The sequence below is a fragment of the Eschrichtius robustus genome, chromosome 13 (genome assembly GCF_028021215.1).
Source record: "Eschrichtius robustus isolate mEscRob2 chromosome 13, mEscRob2.pri, whole genome shotgun sequence".
Classification (NCBI taxonomy): domain Eukaryota; kingdom Metazoa; phylum Chordata; class Mammalia; order Artiodactyla; family Eschrichtiidae; genus Eschrichtius; species Eschrichtius robustus.
The window spans coordinates 12,446,563-12,467,841 of record NC_090836.1 but is presented as its reverse complement, the minus strand read 5'-3'; the positions used below and the strand labels follow the sequence as shown (position 1 = coordinate 12,467,841).

General features: G+C 39.1%; 1 protein-coding gene across 1 annotated transcript; it reads left to right on the top strand.

Annotated features, from left to right (window-relative positions):
- The first annotated feature begins 174 nt into the window (after positions 1-174).
- ERP27 (endoplasmic reticulum protein 27) lies at positions 175-21,151 on the top strand. Its single transcript, XM_068561202.1, has 7 exons — positions 175-453; positions 830-927; positions 2,644-2,781; positions 14,592-14,708; positions 18,278-18,403; positions 19,536-19,733; positions 20,538-21,151. The coding sequence occupies exons 1-7, from the start codon at positions 360-362 to the stop codon at positions 20,583-20,585; spliced, it is 819 nt and encodes a 272-aa protein (XP_068417303.1). The 5' UTR covers positions 175-359; the 3' UTR covers positions 20,586-21,151.
- The last annotated feature ends 128 nt before the right edge of the window (positions 21,152-21,279 follow it).

Here is a 21,279-nt window from a genome sequence, read left to right as displayed (position 1 = left end):
CACTTTCCATTTTATATTTAAATGATCTGTTCATTTGCCCATTTTTCACATAAACAATCTAGGCTGGGAGAGGTGATCAGGTCACAGGTATCATTGTATCTCTAGCGCATAGGTCAATACCCGGCATAGAATATTTTATTTAAATGAACTGACCTAACTTTCTTCTAGCTGGTTTTGTTCTGAGGCCCTGTCACTGAACTCCATCTCTTATCTCAGAAGTTGAAGGTCCCCCATCCCAGAGCCAGCTGCAAAGTTCCCAGAGCTTGAATAACACCACAGTCAACTGAAGAGTGGGCTGCCCTGAATCGGCAGCTTCAGACACCACGGCCAGGGCTTGGAGCAGGACCAGGAGCAGGAAAATGGGAGCCATGCTGTTCAGATGCCTGTATCTGTTATGTCTCTTCACATGCAAACTATCCCCGGAAGTTGCTGCAGAAGTTCAGGAATCCTCAGGTAAAAGAAAAGAGCACCATGGGGTGAAAGTGTTGTTGGAAGAAGGGAAGGGAACATGCTAGGGCTCTGGGTATTTGTCCTCCAAACCTAGGAAACTTCTCAGGAGATGCTGGACAAAGATCTGCCTTGGCTAGTCTGGCATTCTCCTTCAGAAATAGGCTATCTTGTGGGGACATCCCCCTCCCCATGTTAGTAAAAAATAAATAAATAAAGCCTTGGAATGATAACTGCACTCCTAAATCTCATTGGCCTTAGTATGAAGAGAAAAAGTAGAGATGCCCCTATGATTTAGAGCTGCTTCTTCTCTACTCTGTACGCCCAAACCTTCTGTCTCTCTCTCACTCTCCCCCCACCACCCTCCTCTGTCTCTGTCTAGATGGTCCCGGCGCCCAGGAACCCGTGCGGCTCACAGATGTCCAAGCCGCCATGGACTTCGTCGCTGCTGCTGAGGTGGCTGTCATAGGCTTCTTCCAGGTTTGTCCAGATACCCCCAGCTGTCGTCCCTCCAGAGAACCAGAAATATTCTACCTTAAGGGAGCCGCGTTAGTCACCTGCTGGCCAGATGACACTGCCTTAGCAGCCAAAGGGTACAGAGTCTGCTTTTAGCTTGTCCATCAAGATCTCTCAATTTCTAGACATTCCCAGTCTCTGAATTATGTCTTCCTCACACTTGCTTCAAGAGTTCTGAGACTGCCGACTGTGTCTCCCCGTCTGTGGATGCTTTGAAGCTTTGGACGGTATCTGAATTTCTGAGGCAGGGGCCAGAGTAACCCAACTTCTATGATCCAGGCAACGCATTTGTCAATAGTTGCCTCCAGTCTAGAGCCTCTTACCAAATAAGTAGTCCCCCATGCTTCTCTCTCTTTGTTTGCTCTGAAATGTTGAATAAGGATGGCATTTTATATATTGAAGGTGTTAGCCTCCATCTTCCAGATTGGCTTCCTGGCTAAGAAAAGCAGCCATAAAGGAGAAGGCATCATTCCATCATTTTTCTCTTTCTCTGGAGGTAACATCTGGAGATTCTCTCAGCTGATCAAGCCCCTGCTCTCTCCTGGCAGACCTTCTTGTCTTCTTTCCATTCATTAATTCCAACTCATCATCACCCTGTCTATCCTGTGTACACAGCTGGAAATAGCCTTGATGAGATGTAAGTCGGGTAGGAAGACCAGGGAGCAAATTTTTCAGTGATGAGAGATCTGAACTGTAGACAAAAACAGCCACCCTCAGACAGGCAGGAGTGCCAAGTGGAGTTGGGTGCAATAACTTAAATGACCACCGGGTGTCGTTGTTTGATTCACGAGCAATTCCATTCTAAGGAGCAGAATAAAAAAAGAGGAAGCCTTGATGAACAATCGTTCATAACCTCGAATGAACTCCACACACCCTTTTGGATGAGCAAGGTGCCAACTCCCTCTGCTTGACCCCAGATGCAAGGCTAACCATGATCTTTTCTCTTAGCACATCTACTTCTCTAGCTAGAGAGATGTCAGGGACAAATACATTCACTCTATAGTTTATTGCCTGGAGCTGCTGAGGGCAAAGGTCCCATGACAGCAGGGAAATAATGCCAGCTTGCTATAGAAGGACTGGACTCATCACTCAGAATAGGCTTCCCTGCTCTGTCCTGCAGGCCTGGGTTCTAGAATTGGACCAACGCATGAACAGTATCTTCATGGCTTACACACAGTGGAAAGAGGATTGTTCCTCTACATCCTACACAAGCCTTTGTTAATAAACCTTCTAAGCTTCCACTTTAATTTCTCTTATTTTTATTATTTTCTTTTTTGGCCCTTTTGACAGCACCTATTTCTGATTTTTGCATTTCTTTTTTCTTCCAAAAATTATTCCCCAAACATTTGCCCCCTCTGGTATATCAATGATAGCGCAGCCCAACTCTGCAGGTCTCTATGATTTTGAGACCCCTCTCAGCTACTAATAAACTGCAAGTTCTATGGTAAAGCCAGACAGGAGTCCCAGGCTTAGCCACAATGTTATAGTTACCTATTAACCCACCCAGCCTGGAAAATTCAAGAATGTGGCTGCAAATCCAGCCTGCATTTTTAGAGGTCAATGTTGTCTCACTGGACACTATGATTTCTGATACGAGTGAACACATTTCTACTCCCTAGTCTGTTTCTCTGTCTCTCTCCTCCAAAAACAACCTGTGGGGTTTTTTCTTCTCGTTTTTAGGATTTAGAAGTACCAGCAGTGTCCCTATTCCACAGTGTGGTGAAAAATTTCCAAGATGTGTCATTTGGAATCAGCACTGCCTCCGAGGTTCTGGCCCACTACAGTGTTACTGGGAACACCATTTCCCTCTTCCGTCTGGTAAGTCAGGTGGGCAGCTCCAGCCTTCTACCAGTTTTTCCTTGGGCTGTGGATGTACAGACCTCTGAGACCAGGAAGGAGTCTAGGTCTTGAACACTAATGGTGCTGCCTGAGTCATGATGACAAGGACGATGGCTCAACTCAAGCTTCCTAAACAGATGGTGTCACGAAATGGGAAGAAGCCTGGACTGAGGGTCAGGACATAAGATTTGGAGCACTGCTTTGTCACCGACCAGCCATGTGACTTGGGCAGGTCACTGAACATTTTTTGGCTTCAGTTCTTTCATCTATAAAATAAAAGGGTTTGACCATATCATCAGTAAGGTCATTGTGAGCTCTAAAATTTTATATTTTCATACCTTTGAGAGTTCACTTACATTCATCAAACATGTGGTAACAACTACTCTGTGTGCTATGCAAGATAATGATAATAAAAACACATTGAGTATATTCTCCCCTCTCATAGATCTTACAGATATAGTAGAGATTGTAAACATAATATGCACGTATCTATAATACAAAGAGCATCACCATGGATAAAATATTACAAGGGTTCAAATGATAAAGGCAGGGTAGGAATTCTGACCAAAATAAATTATGAAGGAGACAACTGAACTGGGATTAAAAACAGATAAAATTTGGACAAAATAGAGGAGAATTCATGGCCAACATGGGGGAAAAAAAAATAAACTTGGGAAACAGTGATCAGGCCAACTTGACTGGATCTCAGGGAACATGTTTTGGGCGAATGAATAAAAGACAGAGAAGCTTGATTGGAACCATATTGTGAGGAAATTTGAATAGCAGCAAATGGGTTTGCACTTAAGTTGCTTGACACTAGGCAGCCCCTCAAGCCTTTAGATCAGGGGAATAATATGAACAGAAATGTGTTTGCAAAATTATTTTGGCAGCAATGAGTCAGATGGATTGTTAGGCAAAAAGACAAGAGTAGAGAGAACTTTTATTAGGCTGACAAAATAGATCATGTACTAAGGATCTGTAGCAAAGAGGTAGCAGTAGAAAGTGAAGAAAAGGCAGGTCCTGCAAGGATTAGATATCAAAATTATGGAAAGAAGGCGAGGTTTAAAGCCAGGGTACCTAGGAATAGTGAGGGCATAACAGAAATAGGGATTTCTGATGCTTTATTTTGTTGTTGAGTTTACATTGTTGGTGGAACACCAAGGTGAAAATCACCAGAGTCCACTGGAAATGAGAAACTGAGCAAAAGTTAAAGTTTCAAGATTTCTGGACTGAAGGTCCGTTCTGCTCTCACCTCCATCCTATCTATCTCATATTCCTCATCCAACTGTCTTTTAAATGTATTTTCTACTCAGTGTCTCCAACTTTCTTTAAGCACTTAAACTGCCTAGTTTATGTACCACTCCATTAAAACTGCTTTCATCCAGTTCAGGGTGGCTTCCATATTTCCAAATCCAATGAATACTGTTTAGGTCTTATTTTATTGAACATTTCTGCCATATTTGACATTGTTGTCCTCTCTTTTCTCTTTAATATTCTCTCTTTCCTTGACCTAGGAGCCTCCTTCTCCTGGTCTACCTCTTCTTTTCGTCTCCCTGGGATATTCTCTTCCTCCACCCATACTACTGCCTGACCCAATGCTCTTCCCAATCTAGGTTATATAATCCATGCTCCATGGAGGCAAAGGCTGCCTTGTTCATTACTTCAACCACCGAGCATTTAAAAGTGTCTGTCATGTAGCAGGTACTCAAATGTTTGGTGAATAGATGAATATGAGAATGAATAATTTTTTTTTTTTTTACTTTTTGAAAAAGTATTTTCTTGGAGTAGTTTTAGGTTCAGAGCAAAATTAAGAGAAAGATATAGAGATTCCTCTTATCTCCTGCCCCATACATACATGACCTCCCCCATTATCAACATCCCCCTCCAGAGTGGTACCTTTGTCACAATTGATGAAACTACACTGAGACATCATAATCACCCAAACTCCATAGTTTACTTCATGGTTCACTCTTGGTGTTCTGTGGTCTATGGTTTTGGACAAATATATAATGACATGAATCTATCATTACTGTATCCCAGTATTTTCACTGCCTTAAATTCCTCTGTACTCTGCCTGTGAACGAATCAATTACGGAATGAATGTGTAATCCTTCAGTGATATAATTCTTTCTCACGTTTGACGATTATGTGTTTGTTGAGGATTTGGAATGTTTTACCTCTAGCCTGGACCTCTCCTGTGATTCAAATGCTTGCTGGATATAACTGTTTGAATATCCTCATAAGCACTGCAGTCTTAACTTTGTCAAAACTGAATTTGTCATCTGCACCTGCTGAATCATGTTCTTCCCTCTAAAACACTGTCTTACTGAATGGCTGTGTTCATTCAGTATCTAATCTTTGCCAATCATACCTCCTACCCTACTGGGCCTATGCGCTCCTCCACTCTTTCTATTTCACTCCTTGCTTAGATTCTTAGCATCTTTGGCATAAATATTTTCAATACCTTCTTAATAGATCTCCCCTTACTACTTCTTAAAGTTTCTAGGTTGGTATCACAATGATGGATATAAAATGGAAATTTGACGATGACACGTCTTTCTTAAAAACTCTTCAATATATTCCCCATGTCTTAAGAGAGCAAAATCAAGATATTTAAACATGTAGTTTTTATGACGTGGCACTACCTACTTCTCCATTCCCTTTTCTAGCACATTCCCACCCTGGGCTCTACACTCTCAATACCCAACTATACACAGTGTAGTTCCACCACGTCACACAGGCTATTTCTCTGCTCAGAATGCCAGCTCCCGGCAGGGACCCTGTCACAGCCTCACCCTCATATTCCGGTGAATCCGTTCAAGCAGCTTATCCTTCAGAAAGCCTCCCTGGAATCTCCAAATTGGCCTAACTATTCCTCTAAATGTCCATGTCTCTGTTTTCATTTACCACTTTTTATAAGGCATGTCATGTATTTATGTGTCTGTCTCACCTTTTACCCCACTAGACCATGAGCTATTCAAGGGCAGGGACCATGACTTATTCATCTTTGTTTACCAAGGTCTACAGTATGTCCCTGGTACCTAGAAGACACTCAGAAAGGGTTTCAGGAACTTACTCACTCCCAAAAAATATGTCTGAAGGTGCCTGAGTCCCTTCAGCAATTCTTCCCCCACCTGGACAGCAGTTGCAGCTTTGCACTGTAAAATAGGATGAAATCAAACTCTTCTGTGAAGAGCTTTGGTGAGAAAGATACAGACTATATATAAAATAGATAACCAACAAGGGCTTATTGTATAACACAGGGAACTATATACAATATCCTGTAATAAACCATAATGGAAAAGAATATGAAAATATACATATATAAAACTGAATCAATTTGCTATACACCACAAACTAACACAACATTGTAAATCAACTATACTTCAGTAAAAATATTAAAAAAAAAAAAGATATGGAAGGTTACACTAATGCATTTCATTGTACTGTTGAACTATTTGTAGCAACCTATCAGTACAAAAATTCTAATTAGCTACAGATCCACAAGTATTTCTTTCCCAGTTTGTTGTTTATAGATCTTATGAAAGCCTGATTTAAAGTCCTAGTACCACCAAGATACACACGTGGGGAAGAAAAACAAGTGCTGTTGCTTCCAACGTCTCTGCAGGCTTTACAACCTCTAATGGATGCACTACCTTTGTTTACAATTTATTCTTTACAAAGCCCTGTTGATGACTTCCCAGAGCTGCTCGCTCTCCTTTAGAATCTGTTTGTTGTTTCCCACTAGTGACAGACGTACTCCGAATGAACTCTTGGAACCTCTGGGGACAAGATTATTTATGTCCCATACCAAAAACAAGCACCCCGGTTTCTGCCCTACTCCACTGGCAGGTCTGGGACAGGATCAGCTTCTGCAGTGACAGCTTTTAGATAAACATTTTTTTTCTCCGTTTACACTTTCAAAAATTCAGTCCAAATTTTACTAGGATTATTGTTCAGGAGTTTGGAATAACTTTTTTTTTTTTCTTTTTTTTAAAAACATCAACCAAGACTATTCTTTTTTTTTTTTTTTTTTTAGGGTTTTTAAAATTGTGGTGTATTTCAAATTTTTGCATTGAAAAAACTTTTTTTTTTAACATCTTTATTGGAGTATAATTGCTTTACAATGGTGTGTTAGTTTCTGCTTTTAACACGTTCAAAAAACATCACACAATGCGATCGTGCCCTTCAGAAGATGATCCTGGCGTTTAAAAACAATGGTCAATTCCTGAGTCCTGCAGGGGTGGTCTGGGAGCTAATGGATGTCCTTACATGATGGACATGGTCTTTACTGATTCCTGCCAGTTGGTCACTGTGGACTCTATGTAGGCCCATGAGGAGACCCTTTTACGTCTGCAGTTAAGACTCTTCTTTTTGACATTGGGAAACATGAGCCAGTTGCAATCTTCTGGTACCTACTTTCATCTAAGGTCTAGAATTTCATCTGTTTGCTTTTCTGCCTAATTTACGATAGGCGCTCTGCCAGGTGTTCCCCAAGGTTCAACCATTGAATTCTCACAAGGCTCTGATGAAATTATTATTATTATCCTTGCATTATCAATAAGGAAACTAAAGTTGCATGAGATTGATTCCAGTATCTAGACTCGCACAACTAAAGAGTCACCGACACCTGATTCATCCCCAGCATGGCCGACTCCAAAGCTACCATTTCTACCATATTATAGTGACTTTCTACAGTACTTAACCCTGAAGAAAACCAATGTTTTTACTCCTAGATTCTATTTACTCTAATGCCCCTCATTCTAAAGACTTAAAAAAAAAAGAAAAGAAAAGAAACACACTTTCTCCTAAACCATTTCTCTATCTCCATGGCACTATTTAATCAAACCCCAGGATTATTTCTCAAGAGCTAATCTAGGCATGGCATATTTTGGCAAAGAAATTGCAGAATTTGTCCCTACAGTAAATTTCCATTGTAAGAACGTGTTTAGAAATAAGCTGAAATAATAAGTGGGAATATGAGTTGACAGCTATGTTGGAGAGATGAGAGACTGGCAAATGCTATATTTATGGAACGCATCACCTGCAAAAACAGTGCAGGCCAACTATATACATGTGATTGGGAAAAACGTAAAATGGAGCATTAGTAAGTTGTGTATGACAACCTGTCTGTGTGAGGACAGAGCTTGTCTTTTGTGAGAGTGATAGTAATCCTCACCACTCTCAATAGGACTCTTAATGTTGCCCCAACAGAGATGTAATCCCATGTTGAAAAAACCATGAGCCTGTCCTAAACTGGAATTTCAGATATTATTTGAATGTTTACCTCATTTTCAGTATTCTCAATCACTTCTATTTTAAGAAATATAGGGACTTCCCTGGTGGTCCAATGGTTAAGACTCTGTGTTTCCAGTGCAGGGGTTGCGGGCTCGATCCCTGGTTGGGGAACTAAGATCCCACATGCCAGAAAACAGATATAATTAGCCTAACTTTGACCCAATGGGATAGTGATGGAAACACAGTAGAGGCATCCTTTCATGCCTTTCACAATTATTCCTTGGAAACCTATTATAAGAAATGCACCTTTCCAAGCAGAGGATCAGAAGAAACCAGTGCATAAAAATAAACTGATAAGAAAGGCAAGAAGTAAGATAAGTCAAATTTTTAAATATTTTTTCTGAAGTATATATTTACCAAGTATATGGTAAGCTAAGCAGCTTATAAAAACAAACCCAGAGAAGCAGCCGCATAGCACAGGGAGATCAGCTCAGTGCTTTGTGATCATCTAGAGGAGTGGGATAGGGAGGGTGGGAGGGAGGGAGAGGCAAGAGGGAGGAGATATGGGGATATATGTATATGTATAGCTGATTCACTTTGTTGTAGAGCAGAAACTAACACACCACTGTAAAGCAATTATACTCCAACAAAGATGTTAAAAAAAAAAAAAAACACAAAAAAAACAAACCCAGAGACATGAGGGCATTTGTTAAACAAATGATTTCTCCGTGATAGCCCAGATATTTAATATTGTAACTGGTGTAAACTAAGACAACTTTAATATGTTTTATGAACTGCTGGGTTGTTAATTAGAGAAATCGAGCAGAATTCAAAGGAATATTGCTGGAATACTAATAAACAGAAAAGGAGTGATGAAATCCATTGGTAGGACACAGTGTCTGAAACATAATCCACATCTGATTCTCTTGGAGAACCTCAAAATTATATTGTAAGGTGACAACCCTTCTGGTTTACTGTTTACTGTTTTTATTCTGGTGCCTCTTTTCTTGGGGAGAAAAATAATATGATTTTTCAAGGAAAATTCTTTCCAAAAACTGGCAAAATATATAAAAAATTTTCCCCCACTCTTGGTTCCAGGGTTGGGTTTTCTTTCCAGTGCATTAGGCAAATAAATTCCCTTTACAGAGGAAGAATTCCTTTCAAATGTTGTTTCCAGGAACCCTACACATGAACGTTCCAGAGTTTTTGGTTTAAGAAATAGAGAAATAATCGGGTACGTTTCGTTCAAAGAAGCCCAACCAACTGGAAAGCCTTCAGGAGGGTGGTTTTTACTAAAGCTCTTTGCTTCTCAGAGAATGTTAAGCACCGCTTAACCGAGGTGCTTCCAGTATACAGCATTCCTTAAGTCCAGAAACACCTGGAGGAGCTGGCGTTTCCTGTTCGTCTTGTTCTGGGAAATGTGAGGGTTTGCCTGGAAAAGGGAGCAGAAAGGGAGGAACTCCTGGCTCAGACCACAGCTCTGTCCCCTGAGCTTAGACACCAGGCCTGCAAGTTTCCAGAAAAATAATCAGGAAGTATTTAAACGTATTAAAGATTAAAAGGACACTGTTTTGTGATTACAATGATGATTTTGATGGTTGCACAATTAGCAAAGCCTTAGGAAGGAGACATGCCAGGTGACAAAGCAGGCCTTAAGCAGCTTTTAAGATTCTTGTGTTCACTTTCTTCTCTACCGACTAGAGGAGAGGGATGGGAGAAGGGTGGGCAAGGACTCCACCTAGGAAGACATTTTTCTCCTGCTTTTATATTTCTGCCCCAAGCTTTCTACTCAAACTGTGTGAATTTTAAAACAATTAAATATGCAAAAGGAGTTCACCTTTTAAAATATCCTGTGGTTTCGATGAGTTTTTTTCAAAATTCTTTTTTTGAAAGACAAACATTTGCTGTACCTCGGCATTTATGTTTTTCATAAGTTTGGGTTGTGAAAAATAATCATGAAATAAAGTGATTAAATTGACATCTGAGTGAGGTTAGCACTTCTGGGCCTCAGTACCTAACATACAGCAGGCACTCAACAAATAATTGAACACAAATGGATTATAAGAGAAATACCCAGATATGACTAAAAAGACTCAGAATTAATACAATTAACCATAAAGAGTACATTGGGTTTCTTGGAGGTTCATATTGCTTTTAACTAACCCAGTGAGAGACCACCTTGAAGAAAAGAAGAGAAAAATAGAGGATGGTTCTGATCCAGGGCAAGATCTGATGGGGTAGGACCGATATAAGATAGCAGATAAAGGGAAAGGGTTAAGGAGGTGTTCAAGTGTTGGTGGCCCAAGGATCTCAGAAATGACCCAAATTATTTCAGGAAGCAGAATTGTTCAGGATCTGGCCCTGACAGTTTTACCTGTAGGCATAGTTGCTATGGGTGATGGAAGTTTTATCTTCTGTCTTTATAGGCATGAGGAGATGGGGGAGGGGAATGGGAAACTTCTGGGAACAATGTTTGGCAATATGACTTCCTATCTTTCAACATACCTGAGTATCATGGAAAGGCAGCTCTAAAATGCAAATCTGGGATAACAGACCAGGTAACTTCCACTAAAGATAATTTTTTTGAAAAAGCTGAGCAAAAAAATTATTTTAAAGAAAGGCCTTGGAGAACTAGCAAGAGAAGGGGGTATGTCTAGGCTAAGATCTAAAATAAAATGGAAACCCAAAAAGATGAACCCTGTATTTGGACTGCTTTTCATCTGGGGGGCTTAGCCAGTTCTAGAAGGAGCAGCAGAGACGCTGAGAGGTTTATTAGCATTTTTGCAGTATTCAAGGAGCCAGAAAATTAAATGTTGGAGTTCAGGGACCACAAGAGGAAGTAGGAGGTAAAACTAGTAAGACATCCTTTGTTCTACTTTGGACCCTAAAGAGAAATACCCTAAAATCAAAGATGAACCATAAGGAGATCAGCCCTCCCAAGAGCTGCAGCACAGATTCGAGTCACCTCAGCCCCTGATCATATATGAATATATAAATACACACACACACACATACACATATATATATACACACACTACATACACCTGCACACATATATAATTATATATATGTTTCATCTATATAATTTACCCGTAGCCATGCCATAGTATAATAACAGAAAGTCAAAGAAAAAGAGAAAAATCTTAAATCAGACAAAAAAGATTACCTTCAAAGTAAGCTCAAAGGGTAATACTAAGATTCTCAGATGACTTCTCAATAGAAAGAGTGGAATGCAGAATACAAATAATTATATCTTTCAAAAACCGAAAGAAACTAACTCTCAACAAAGCATGCTACCCCCAACAAAAATAACCTTCAAAAGTAAAGGTGAAAGAAGCATATTTTAAACAATCAAACTGAAAGAATATGTCACCCAACAGATCTAACTCATCCTAAAGGAAATATTAAATGTGTTCTCTGGGCAGAGGGGAAAAATTCCCAGATAGAAGCTCAAAAATGCAGGAAGAAATGAAGAGAAACTAAGATGTGAATATATGCATAAATGTAAATGTATATTGATTATATAACAATAATATTAATGTCTTGTGGGATTTAGAATTAACACACAGAACAATAATCGCCTGTAAGTCTTCTTTTTTTTTTTTTTTTGCCTGTAAGTCTTGAGTGTGGGCCACGGACTGATTTGGAAGGAAGTAAAGTGTATTAGAATGTTCTAATGTCTGCATTATCCAAGAAGAAGGTAGAATTGCCAGCTAATATTAGATTCTGGTAAGTAAAGTATGCATGTTGTAACGCATGCTGGTGATCCTTAGGAGAATAATTATAGCGTGTGTAACTTCTGAGTCAAAAAAGAGAAAGAAGGCATAATAAAAAGTGCTCAATGGATTGAAAGTAGGCCAAAAATGAAGGAAAATGAGACTTGGAACAGGCAGAACCAATGGAAAAATGCATATTTAATTAAATATATTAGTAATTACATTACATAAAAATAATCCAATTAAAAGGCAAAGATTATCAGACTGGATTTAAAAATAAAACTATGTGCTTTCTACAAGAGATACAATGTTTTAAAAAATAGGGACATATGTAAAGTATAAAGATAGGTTGAAAGTAAAAGGATGGAGATATGCCATGTAAACACTTCTAAAAGAATGCTGGTATAAGTATATTAGTATGAACAAAGTAGTCTTTTATGCAACGAGCATCCCTAGGGATAAAGAAGGACACTTCATAAAGACAACAATTTTAATTTGCCCAGAAGATTTACCAATTCTAAATCTGCATACATGACTTGAGAATATATAAGAAGAAACTGCCAGAATTGTAAGAAAAAATGGTTAAATCCACAATCATACCAGGAGATTCTGACACTCCTCTCTTGAGAGAATAAGCTAGTCAAAAAAAAAAAAAAAAAAATATATATATATATATAAAATTTGAATTATAAATTAACTAAGTGTCCTGATGAGCATATGCAGAATACTGTATTCAAAAACTATAGTATATGCATAATTTTAAGGACACATATCACATATACAGAAGTTGACAAATAATAAAAATAAAATGTAGAAATTAATCTGGAAACCAAAAACAAGCATATAACCCAAAAATCTTACATTTTGAAATTTAAAAATACACATCTAAATAACCAATAGGTTAGAGAAGAAATAAGAACGGAAATTAGAAAACATTTTGAATTGAATGATAATAAAACATACATATAAAATTTATGAATTTAGAAGGCATCCATAGCCTTATAAAGGGAAATATGGAGATTTTAATGTGTATTTTAGAGAAGAGTAATGCTAAAAATCAGAATCTAAGCATCATTTTAAGAAGGAAGAAAAAATGAGTCCCAGGTAGATTTTGGATCCATTGTGAACAACAAAATAATAATGTTTCTAGGAGATAAAATAAGAGAGTATCTTCAAAACTGTGGTGTAGTCAAAGCACTTTAAACAAAACAAAACAAAAACACACATGAGTTATAGGAAAAGGTTGATAACTTGACTACATTGAAATTCCCTTCTGTTCATATGCAGTCACCATTAAAAGGGAAGCCCCCAGTGAGAAAAGATATATCATATAAAACCACAAAGGGTTCATACCCAGAATATATAAAACATCTTCAAATCAGCAAAGAAAGGATCAACTCAGTAGAAAAATAGGCAAGTGACTTGAACAGACACTTCAAAGAAGAGGATATACAACTGGTTAATCAGAGAAATACAAGTGAAACCACAGTGAGATACTACCAGATATTCATCAAAATGAATAAAATTAGAAAGGTGGATAATACCAAGTGTTGGCAAGGATGTGGAACAATGGGACATTTCCAACAGTACAGATGCAAGTGCACATTATTGTCCATTTTAGAAAATAGCTTGGCATTGTCTCCCAAACACACATCAAAATACATGTCAAAAATATACATATCCTACAATCAAATCCTAATCCTAGATACATGCCCAACAGATATAGAGACATGAGTACCAAGAGAAATGAACAAGAGTGTTCATTGCAGCCTTATTTTAATAACCAGAAGCTGAAAACAGTCTAAATTTTCATCAGTAGTAAAATGAATAAATGCTTTGCATATTTATACAATCGGATATTATAGAGCAAGGAAAATGAACAAACTATAGCTAAATGCAATAACATGGATGGCTCTTATAAACAAAATTTTAAGCAAAAGAATTGAGACACACGTACAAAAAATAATTTGTTTCCACTTACATAATGTTTTTAAAAAGATGAAACTAAACTATAACATTAAGAGATGCATTTTTAAGCAGTAAAGCTATAAAGGAAAGGATGAAGATGGTCATCATAAGTCAGGATAATGGTCACTTTGGCAGAAAACTAATGGATTATTGATTAGAAGGGATCACATAGGGCTTCAGGCATTCTGGTAATGTTCTATTTCTTTCCCTGAGTGGTGGTTCCACAGTTGTTTGCTCTGTGATCATTTACTGAGGTTTATATTTTCTGTTTTGTGCTTTTCTCTATATGTGTGTTTTATTTCACATTAGAAGGGTACATAAATAAAACATAAATCTGATCCTGTAAGTGTCTCCCCTTGCCCTCAGGTTAGAGTTTAATCTACTTACCTTGACTTCAAGGCTCTTTAGGAATTTGCCCTGCGTACCGCGCTGTCTATGTCTCTCTTCTACCCGCACTTAACATCTACTGCTAGAGTCAAGCTAAACAAACTGCAGCTTCTAGAATGGGCATCTCACATCTTTTTGCCTTTAGCAAATACTGTTCTTTATTTAAAATCCCATCCCCATCCTCAATCATCTGAACAAGTCTTATTAGCCATTCTTCAGGAGCTGCCTCTTCCTGGGAGTTTTTCTGCTCTTCCTTAGGTGACAAATGGATCTGTGATGACACTAGCCACATTCTGTGTGATGTTTCTGTTTATTTCTCTGTGTCCCACAGGACAGTGTGTTCCTAGAGGTCAGGGAACATTTCCTATTTACCTTTCTGTCTTTAGAGCTTTAGTTAGTGCCTGACATGTGGTAAATAGTCTAGAAACATTTATTGATGCAGGAAGACAGTGACAATGTTATCCTTTTTGTGTGACCCAGGTGGATAACAAACAACTGGATTTAAAGAGTGAAGACATTGAAAGCATGGATGCTACCAAGTTAAGCCATTTCATTCAGAGCAACAACCTCCACTTGGTGACAGAGTATAACCCTATGGTAAATAGCCCCTGTCTGCAGACCCTTAAGTCGCTATGTCAGGGAGGGTACTTGCCTTCATAGCAGAAATCCTTTCCTCCAGGAGTTCTGATCTTTTGACCAATAATAATATTAACCACCATTAATTGAACACCTAGTTTATGCTGCCATCCCTCTACAACCCTTAAGTTGATAGACTTGTCCCTACCCAACAAAGAAAGAAACAGAAAAGTTAAATGACATCACATGACTAGTAAGAAAGAGAGAGTGCAGTGCTGAGGTGACTAATTCAAAACTTCTGAGTTTGGTTGCCTGAGAGAGTTCAGTGAAGGCAACAAGATTGTGAGCTTGCTGCAACTGCAAAAATGCTGAAGGTCCATTTTGTTTTCCTAAAGCATTGGTGACCAATACTTTTGTAAAATACAATAAAAGTAAATTAATAGACAAATGAAATGTTTAAAAACAAAGCCCACCGATCACATATTTGGATGTCGCAATGATGTAAAATTTCTTTAAAGTTTTTATACCCCTATTCCCATTTTCTGTGCCTATCTCCTTGTCGACTAGTAACTAACATTTCCTGGTCTGGCCTAGACCCTCATGGGGTCTCAGGTTTCTTTCTGGGTTTGTCTTCCTTGGGTGTTGTATGCTGCCTGAAACCTGGGTGAAGGTGCTGGTCCAGCTGTCCTGCTGGCCTTCTAACACTCTACAGCTTATAGCATTACCTTACATGTCCTGCCTTTTGCCTTCCTGAACGTAAATCATAGACTGATGGAGTGTTGACTTCCAGTGATCTACATCAGCTCAGAAATGCTATGCCTTCTCTAGTAACAGTACTTTATATGCATGTCATGCTTTTTAGAACTTACAAAGCCCTTTCACACCATTTCCTCATTTAATACTCACAGAGATTCTTTGAGGTAGGAGAGAGGAAATTATTATGTCCATTTTATAGAGAACTCTCAAGTTCCAAACAACATTCAAGATTACACAGTAAGTGGAAAAGGCATCTTTTGAGTCAGAAAATTTAACTGATGATGTATTCGCTCATATTGTCTATTTCTATTCCACTGGAGAGGAAATGGGAGTTCAGAAAAGTGAAGTAACTTCCTCAAGGCCATATGACTAGGAATTTGAGCTTCAGTGACAGCCCTATCCACTTGTCCCTGATTTTTTTATGACTGGTCTGTCTGACTGAGTCCTGTGGTTTTTCCATTGCCCCACACAGCCTTCAACAGAAAATACCCCTTTTCCTGTTGACTAAGTTCCTGTCCGCCTCTCACACCATGTTTTTCTCCATGGAACGGTGACTCCATTTCCACTTTTGCTAAGATTCCAAACACACGCACCGCAGGGGTGTTGGCAGCAATAAATGAAAAGGAGTTTTTCTCCTAGACCATCATCATTCTGGTCATTGTGTCTATAAAGCTGCCAGGAGTGCATGTGGGACCAGAAAAGATGATCTTCCGGTCCCTGAGCTTATGATCCAGGGTCCTGGAGTTCTGCAGGCAAACGAGGGCAGAGGCAAGGACTAGCCTTCCTGAGTTCTGATGCCTCGTCCATCTCTCATCTTATAGAACAATGACATTTGTTAAGTTCCATATTAGTAGTGACAGCAAATCACATCAAGAAGAAATTAGGAAAGAATTTCTTTACAGAAGCAAGTTCAACTTTTATTGTGACTTTTTCATTTCCGAAAAGTAGTGTTTTTCTCAACTGGTGACGTGCCCACACTACTATAGCTGTTTCTCATCTGTTGCTGGTACAGAGGTTTGTACCCATAGCAACTGGGCAGAAATTCACAGCCATGTACTTGGCCTCCTGTGCACTTTTAAGGCACACACTCAATACTTGGTTGCAAGGTGAAAATCCAGCTGTTTAATCTATTAGAATTAAACTAATCACTTCTGCTGTGTTCAATCCCTTCTGCTAAGACAACTATTATCATTTGACTCCTCAGCTTTGATTTTTTGACTCCTCTCAAGATTTATTCTCCATCTCCGCTCTAGGAGAGTAGATGCATGGTCTAAGTTTAAGTAGCAGGATCTAGTAGAACAAGAGACAATTATTTAGCATCCAATCTCCCAAACTTAAAATGTAAGACCTGGTTTGAAAGTCCAGGGAGAAAGTTTTGGGAAAGAACTCACTGGACTCTCCTTACCTACATGTTGGCCAGTAGAGCTGAAAAAAATCTCTACAGAGTAGTGTGTAACTTCTGGAATGATCCTACCTAGTTGCTCCTCTTCCCACCACCCTGGGACTCTGCCCAAAGATTCCTTAACACGCCATACTCTCTCTTCTTGTGCACATGCTAGTTTTACAGCAGTGCTTTCTGTATTTAGAAGGGAGGGGTGCAAAGGAATGGGATTTTGTTTAAAACAGCGACAGTTGCAGCACCATTTCAGGAAAGGGAAATGAAGGGAACCCGTGCCATAGTCTTACACTCTATCTTCTCTCCTCCCTCCGGTTCACAGCTGTCCCCTCCCCTCCATCACCGACAACTTCCTGGGGAATGACCATCTCTAATCAGCAAAAAAGGGCCAATGCTTCTGGTCTCCTGAAGAGCTTACCTTGTGGCTGACCTGAGGTGGTCTGATTCAACCATGTTGAGGGCTGAATTGGTTCTGTTGAGGCTTTGCCATCAGCTGTGTATGAGGCAGTACAACCTGGTGGTTAAGATCATGGACTCTGGAGCCACACTGCTTGCTGCGAACCGCAGCTCAACACTTTCATGACTTTAGGAGATCTTGGGCCTCAATTTCTTCTTTTATAAAACTGGGACTTTGAGGATTAAATTAGTTATTACACGTAAAGACCGGAAAACAGTGCCCAGCACATCGTAAGCACTCAAAAGTATACACTACTAACATGCAAAGTCCACATTTTAAGTGCATCTGGTTGCTCTTGCAACATGAAAAGGGGTTTAAAAGGTGACTAAAATGTTCCACGGTGTATCTGTTACCTATGGATGCATAACAGCTTACTCCAAAATTTAACAACTTAGAATAGAAAAAAAATGATTGTCTCGCACAGTTTCTGTGGGTCAACCGTTTGGGAGTGGCTAGGGCTAGGTGCTGCAAATCTGGGGGCTCATGTGAAGTGGCAGCCATTGGTCAGGGAGGCAGTCATGGGAAGGTTTGACTGGGGCTGAAGAGTTTGCTTCCAAGATGGCTCAGTCACAGACAAGTCAGTGCTGGCTGTTAGCAGGAGGCCTTAGTTCCTTGTCATGCGAATCTCCTCATAAGACTGCTTGAGTGACCAGTATAAGAGAGTAAGTGATACGAGTGAGAACAAGGCAGAAGCCACTATGTCTTCTATGACCTAACCTTGGAGGTCACACTCCAGCATTACTGCAATATCCCTTTGGTTACTCAGGTCAGCCCTATTCAGTGTGGGGAGGAGGAAACCACACAGTTGCATGAAAACCAGAGGGTGAGACTGACTCAGAACCATCTTGGAGGAGTTGCCACTGGTGTGATGGATGGACAGCTCTCATTTATGTTCCAGTGTACCTATTCACCGGTTGTCACTAATGTTTTTTTTCCCTCCTTTTCACTTTCATTCTACTTCAATGCATTTCAATTTCCCAGGCTGTAATTGGCCTATTTAATAGTATGATTCCAATTCATCTTCTACTGATGATGAACAAGGCCTCCTCAGAGTATGAAGAAAACTTGCACAGATACAAGGAAGCAGCTAAGCTCTTCCAGGGGAAGGTAAGTCTGGACTGGGAAATACCCTTTTGAATACTCAGCAACAGGACACTAGAAAAAGGGAGACGGGACCAGGGAGGTGAGATAAATGAGGAAAATGCATAAGGTTAAGAGATAACAAAGTGAGAACTGGGGCATAATAAATCCCATTACTCTGAGTTAAAATTTAAGATGTATTTTATACTATTAAAGATGTATTTAATCATATCTTCCATTAGCAGTAAGTCTATTTCTTTTTTTTATGCCTTGATGGGTGCAGAGAAAATAGAGACCCAAAGAAACTGAAAATAAAAGTCACCTGTTAGTCACGATTTATTTACTCCTTGCTATAAACTCTGAAGTTTTAGACCTCAGGGCTTATTTCCCATCTAAAACACCTGTCAGGTATCTAGTGCCCACTGGATGTCCAATAAATATTTATTTCTTTCCCTTCCCTACTTTGTGCAGTTCTGCTTATGTTACTGAAATAGTAAAACTTCAACCACTTCAAGGCTACTGCATTGAATTAGAGACCTCGATGACAAGGGCTGTCTGGTAATAAAACAAGCTGACTTTCTGGTGGTTGTTTCCCTAGCACTGGAAGTTTTCAGTGTTACTAAACGTAGATAACTCTCTAGACTATTATCAAGAAGATTTCCACTTTGGGCAGAAGGTTTGATTTAATAATATAAAATAGTTAACAGTTTTCAAGCACTTACTATATGCTAAAAACTGTACCAGAAATATTAAATCCATTCTCTCATTCAATCTCCCCCAACAAAAGCCCATTTTTCCAATGAGAACACCTAATCTCAGGGAAGCTGAGTAATGTACCCAAAGTCACACAGCTAGAAAATACTACAGGTAACATTTAAAAAGAATTCTCTTCATTTAGCCAATAGGCCATACTTTCTCCCTTAGCTAACCACTAAAGTCTCTTCCAGTTCTATGGTCTTAAAATGAAATAAACCCGATCAAAGGGATAAAAAACCAAAACAATGCAAAATAAGAAGAAATTCATTTTAACTCAATGAAGATTTAAATTGTGTGGCACAGACCCTAAATTCCATCAGTGTAAACTCCAACAATCACAGGGTGTCTCTTCCTCCCCAGGACCTCAGAGAGATCTTTCTTTTTCAAACTTCTCCTACTGCAGATTCTTTTTATTCTGGTGGACACTGGTGTGAAGCAAAATGGGAAGGTGATATCGTTTTTCAAACTAAAGAAGTCTCAGCTGCCTGCATTGGCAATTTACCAGACTCTGGATGATGTGTGGGATACACTGCCCATAACGGAAGTCTCAGTAGAGCACGTGCAAAACTTTTGTGATGGATTCCTGAAAGGGAAGAGGTTGGTAAGTGTGAGACTACAGGTAAAGCAAGTTGAAGTTTGTTTCCCCTCTTGGTCCCTTTAATTTCCTGTTGAATAAAAATTCTTTGACCTCCACTGGATTTGATTAAGGGTCAAGGGATAGGAAATGTGCATATAAATACGTGCACTCACCCTCTTCTTTTGCATAATTGATAGAGTATTATACACTATTGTATATTATTGTACAGCTTGACTCTTTTACTTAATATGAAGTATCATTTCATTGTGTGAAAAGCTTTCTTATACTTTATTAACCAACTACACAGAATTTTAATGTATTGATGGACCATGATTTATTTAACTATTCTCTTATTGATAGACATTTAGATTGTTTCCAGTTTTTTGCTGTTTCTCATCCCCCAATCATATAAACAAAAGTCTGTTTTACCCAAACTTTGTCCACACAGTGTGTTCTCAAGCTTCCTGATCTTTATCAATATTAAAGGTGAAAAAATGTTATCAGTGTAAAAAAAGAAAAGAGTAAAGGGATAGGAGGATATGGTGGTCAGAGTTGGGATGCTTTTTAAGATATAGTCATGAGAACAGAACTCCAAAAACATTTTTGGAAATGTCTTGCATATTCAAAGGAGCTGAATTTTGGATTTTACCATTCTGTGTACAACATCAGTGGGAAACAAGTAAATTCCATATGAGGAGTTCATGGGATAAAAATTGAAGATGGATTTAGGACTTTCAGGAGGAATTAAATAGCTCAATTTGTTAATCTCAGAGTTCAAAAACAAGAGTGGACTCCACATCTGAATATCAGTCTCATGGTGTTTTTCAGAGAGAAAATCATGAATCAGAAGAAAAGACATCAAAGATGGAACTCTGATTTCTCCCTGCTTCTTCTGCGTAGGACCAAGTAGCTACTTTATGCCGAATAAAAAGGGGTGACCGAAACCTCAGAGACAGTAAACAGGATCACCAGGCTTTACACATACACATACACGCACACACACACACACACACACACACACACACACACACAGCCCCAGTTTGTTCCTTAAAATCTCATTGACTCTACTTTCCCTTTCTTTTAAATTTCCTCTACTCTCTCACTACACTTCCGATTTTCTCTTCTGCATTCATACTGAGTAGGCCCATGCACTGTCATACATACAACTGGATGGAGGCTTTATGAGAAATACTGCGCTACTGCTATGAAGGGGCAAAATTCCTAGAGGGAGATTGTTCTGGTGTGTCATTTGATATTGAATTCGTATACTGCACGCGACTTACACACAACCTCTTGTAGGGTTGCCTGAGGGTTGAAACTCTGCTTTCCTCATAAGCCCATGTCCCTCTCTGACTCAGGGCCAAGGACAAAAAGATGGTTTTAAATGCCTTTCTGAAATTGTCTTTTTGCCAGAAGTCAAATGATATTTCCAAGTCTCTGAACTCAGCAGAAACAGACCATGTAAAAACTCTATGCTTGTTTCGAGTTCTTAACTCCCCATGTAAATCAACAGCTGCATGATAAATAAAAGGCCATCATGTTATAGGAAAAGACTGGCATCTCTTTGCAG

Coding starts and splice junctions, on each gene's coding strand:
- ERP27 (XM_068561202.1), top strand. CDS start 360: ATGGGAGCCATGCTGTTCAGATGCCTGTATCTGTTATGTCTCTTCACA. Junction 928..2,643: donor CTGTCATAGGCTTCTTCCAG/GTTTGTCCAGAT, acceptor TCTCGTTTTTAG/GATTTAGAAGTACCAGCAGT. Junction 14,709..18,277: donor TGACAGAGTATAACCCTATG/GTAAATAGCCCC, acceptor TCAATTTCCCAG/GCTGTAATTGGCCTATTTAA.